The sequence below is a fragment of the Cervus canadensis genome, chromosome 6, assembly GCF_019320065.1.
Source record: "Cervus canadensis isolate Bull #8, Minnesota chromosome 6, ASM1932006v1, whole genome shotgun sequence".
Classification (NCBI taxonomy): Eukaryota; Metazoa; Chordata; class Mammalia; order Artiodactyla; family Cervidae; genus Cervus; species Cervus canadensis.
Genome location: NC_057391.1, coordinates 49,186,266 through 49,190,389, shown reverse-complemented (window position 1 = coordinate 49,190,389; position 4,124 = coordinate 49,186,266). Strand labels below are relative to the sequence as shown.

General features: G+C 48.0%; 1 protein-coding gene across 1 annotated transcript; it reads right to left on the bottom strand.

Annotated features, from left to right (window-relative positions):
* Nucleotides 1-584: 584 nt before the first annotated feature.
* On the bottom strand, nucleotides 585-1,673 carry LOC122444292 (cyclin-Y-like protein 1). Its single transcript, XM_043473018.1, has one exon. It carries the CDS (start codon nucleotides 1,671-1,673, stop codon nucleotides 624-626), a length of 1,050 nt encoding a protein of 349 aa, XP_043328953.1. The 3' UTR covers nucleotides 585-623.
* Nucleotides 1,674-4,124: the final 2,451 nt, after the last annotated feature.

Genomic DNA, 4,124 nt, shown 5'->3' with positions numbered 1-4,124 from the left:
TGCAATGCAGGAGACCTGGGTTCTGTCCCTGGGTCAGGAAGATCCCCTGTAGAAGGGAATGGCAACCCACTCCAGTATTCTTGCCTGGAGAATTACATGGACAGAGGAGCCTGGTGGGCTACATTCCACGGGGTTGCAAAGAGTTGGACACGACTGAGTGACTAACACTTTCACTTCTACTTCACAATGTATAGTATACACACATGTATATCAAGAAAAAGTTACAAAGAAAATTAACAAAATATTAAGGTAATGAGCATCTTTCAATGGTGGAAGTACGAGGAATTAAATTTTAAATAAACTTTCATAATTCTGTGCATCTTCCCTGTTTTACTATGAAGAATTTGCATTATTTTGATAAACTGGTAAAACCAGATATTTTCTCTAGTTTACAGTTATTTTCCCTGAGGTCTCTCTCTCTCTTTTTTTTTTTTTTAAGTCTTGATTGAATTTGTTACAATGTTGCTTCTGTTTTATGTTTTGGTTTTTTTGGCCATAAGGCATGTGGCATCTTAGCTCCTCGACCAGGGCTTGAACCCACGTTCCCTGCATTGGAAGGCAGATTCTTTTTTTTTTTTTTTTAATTCTTTTTGATACATTTCTCTTTAATAAAGTTCTGATGATCATTTCAGGAACCTACTTTCATTTGAAAAACAGGCCCATACCTTCTGTACAAGAAAAAAATTTCTAGAGATGCTTCTATTAAGAGAAAAATATATTACCAAAGTCACTACTGCACATTCAGCAGTCAGCTGGGCGGCAATGAAAAGAGTATGAACAAATCTGTAAATGAATTTGTGTTCAGGATCATGCTGAAAGTACTCCTCCAGAACCCTTTCTCGTGTGAGTGAATGTGATCTCTCATCAAAAATGTCCAAGGACCTATTGGCATCTCTGTTCTTTATGGGGTAATATATTTCTAAGATCACACATTTTATTGTGGTTCTAAGATTAGTCTGGCTGACTGTGCTGTCATCTAGAAATATGGCTGGGCATGAGCTACACTTTTTAGTAAGCTGCCCTGGAGATACATGGTTTAAATGGTTGCTCTTCCTCTTTTCTCGCACGTCCGTTTGAGATTTGCTCAGGAAAATTGTGCTTGCCCTTGGGTGGTCAGAAGGGTTTGATTCCAAAGCTAAGTCTTCGGGCATCTCCCGGTCGCTGATGTGCTGCAGGTGGTGGCCTTCACCCGCTCGGAAATCCAACTCGGTGGGTTCCACGGCAGCCGGCGCCGGTGCTACGGCCACCGCCTCGTAGACCTCAGACTCGTAGTCTGGCTCCGCCGACCCCGCGCGCCGGCCCAACTTGGGGCTGGCATTGGGGGACACGCAACAAGTCAACGTGTTCCCCGTGGGGCGCCTCCGCTCCTCGCCGCCGTCGCCTCGGCTCGGCCCGGACTCCGCCAAGCTCAGAGACCGCCCCCTCCCCCAACAATGGTGCGGCGGGCACCGGCAGACCCGGGCTATGCTGGGGCTGCGCCGCACATGTAGACGCGGCCTCGCCTGCCTCTCTCCTGTCCGCCACGCCGCCGGGCCCGGGGCAGGGCTCCGGGCCCGGCCGCACCCCCGATGTCTCACCGCCGCCGCCTCCCCGGAGTCAACTAGTCTGTCGGAAGGCAGATTCTTAACCACTAGACCACCAAGCAAGTTCACCTCCACTGTCTCTCCATCCATGTTTCTCTTTATTTTTGTCTGTCCCCATGGCTGTCAGGGGGCTCTTGGGTCACCTTTGTCATCATAAACTCATAGGTTCCAAAGTGTGCTCTGTGGAACACTTACTTGAGAATATACCTCAGAAAAGCAGATCCTACCTAGAGCCTGTTATACAGAAAGAGGGAAGTCAGAAAGAAAAAGAAAAATACCATTTATTAAAGCATGTATGTGGAATCCAGAAAGATAGTACCCACGATCCTATGTGCAGGGCAACAAAGGAGACAGAGACATAAAGAACAAAATTTTGGACACATTGGGGGAAAGAGAAGATGGGATGATTTGAGAGAATAGCGTTGAGACATGTACATTGCCATAGGTGAAATATGACGCAGGGAACCCAAAGTTGGTGCTCTGTGACATCCTGGATGGAAGCGGTGGGGAGGAGGATTCAGGAGGGAGGGGACACATGTATGCCTTGTGGCTGATTCATGTTGATGTATGGTAGAGGCAAACACAATATTGTAAAGTAATTATCCTCCAATTACAATAAATTTTTAAAATTATAAAAAAAAGAAATCTTAAAAAAATCAGATTCCTGGCCAATGACCAGGAATGCACCATACTCTGTGTCCCTCTCAGAGATTATCAGTTCATACTACCTATTGAGAACTCTGAAAAATTCCATAATAAATAGCTTAACATTGCTTAGTTAGTTTTTCCCAAAACCTTTTTGATCATGGATCCTTTCCTGTGAACTCCCAAGGAATACCTATTAGCAGGGTCTAGGGAACTATGCTTTGGGAAAAGCTGGCATGAACAATGTATTATTTGTAGAAATGCTGTGAAGTCAAAATTCACTAATGAGAACTCTGGCATCAAAGGCCTGTGGAAAAATGTGTGTGCTCTGCTTTAATGAAAATATGACATTTGTGTAGATCAGAGGTCCTCACCCCTTTCACCAGAAAGATCCTTTTTAGTTCTTTCCTCAAGGGATTCCGTGCTTTGAAAGCTTTTATCTACCCAACAAACTACATTTATTGAATAATAATTTGTTCCTTTGAGTTTTATTCATCAAAGACATATAACTGCCAATTAGTGCTTCTGATCAGTCAAGATAACCACTGTTACCACACTGAGTTGATATGACTCCAGCCCAAAGCAAATAAACTTAATGTTTTATTTAGTCTGGGAACCTCATTGAGGTAAATGTATGATTTCCTTTGGGCTTTTTTGAAATCTTGAAAATAGCTTACAGACCCCCTCCTTGCCTTCCCAGAGCAAAGGGTGGGTGGGAAGCAGGACTGCGTGTGTAAAGCCAAGGAGGACACATGGTTGGGAGGAAGGGAGGGAAGCGGAGGTTATAGGGTTTGCCCATGGGCAGTGAGGACCGCAGCATGGGGCTTGGGGAGCCTCTGCAGCCTCTGTGAAGCCCGAGGGTCCATGGACTATGGGGTCCAGATCCTGATGAACAGATGAGAAGCCCCTGGCCAAAGGCACACACATCAGGCTCCCCAGATGTGGGCAAGAACCTGGGTAAAGCCTCTCCCCTCCATGCACCCCCTACACCCCAATATCCAGAAGAGCTGTGGAAGATGGCAGGCCCAGGGAGGTGGGGCAGGGGAAAGGAGTGTTTGGCGGAGCTGCTGGCTGCTCTGCCAGGCTCCTCTCCCCGGGCTGGCCTGACACCGGTTAGTTTTTGTCTGAGGCTACTAGGAGGTGCCTGAACTCAATTCGGTCACCCCTGTGGGTATTGATGGAGCCCTTGGAGACTTGAAACCCCTAGGTACCACCTTCCATTCTGTAGCTGGCTCCCCTCTAACACAAAAGGAAGAACCTCTACCCAAGGGGTTCATCCTGGCCTAGCGGTCCCCCTCCAGCTCCTCTGGGAGACTGTGGGCATCGCGGAGCTCAGCCTCAGACACCAGGGATCACAGGCTCTTGACAGAGACTCTCCTAGGACGTTTTGAGACCAGGCGCCCTGCGATCTGGGCTCCACTGGACTTCGCAGAAGAGCTGTGGGGGCAGCTATGGGTGCTGCAGGGGTGGCCCCATTCCCTGCAGTGAGAGGGGGCTCCTCCATGGGAAGGAAGTGCTCAGGCCAAGCCCTTTACAGCCCAAACCACCACCATAGGCTGGGTCCCCAACCCCGTCCAGCCATGGCCTGGACCTCAACACCCAGCCTTGCTTCTCGACTCTTCTCTCATCAGCCAGGACATTTTCCCAGAAGATACAATCTCTGTCTGGCAGAAACCCACTTGCAAAAATAAATCTTCCCCTGAACATTTTCCAGGCCCATTTTAGAAACAAATCTGGGTGATGCCTTTTACTCATTTCCAAAGACAAACAGCCAACGCCCAAGGCCTCTCTCCCCTCAGAAATGTTCCAAGAATGGAGTACAGGCTCTGCCTCCCTTCAAGCAGGGAGGGTGAGCTTCCCTGGCAATTGTACTCCCCCAGACCACTGCCCAGGTCT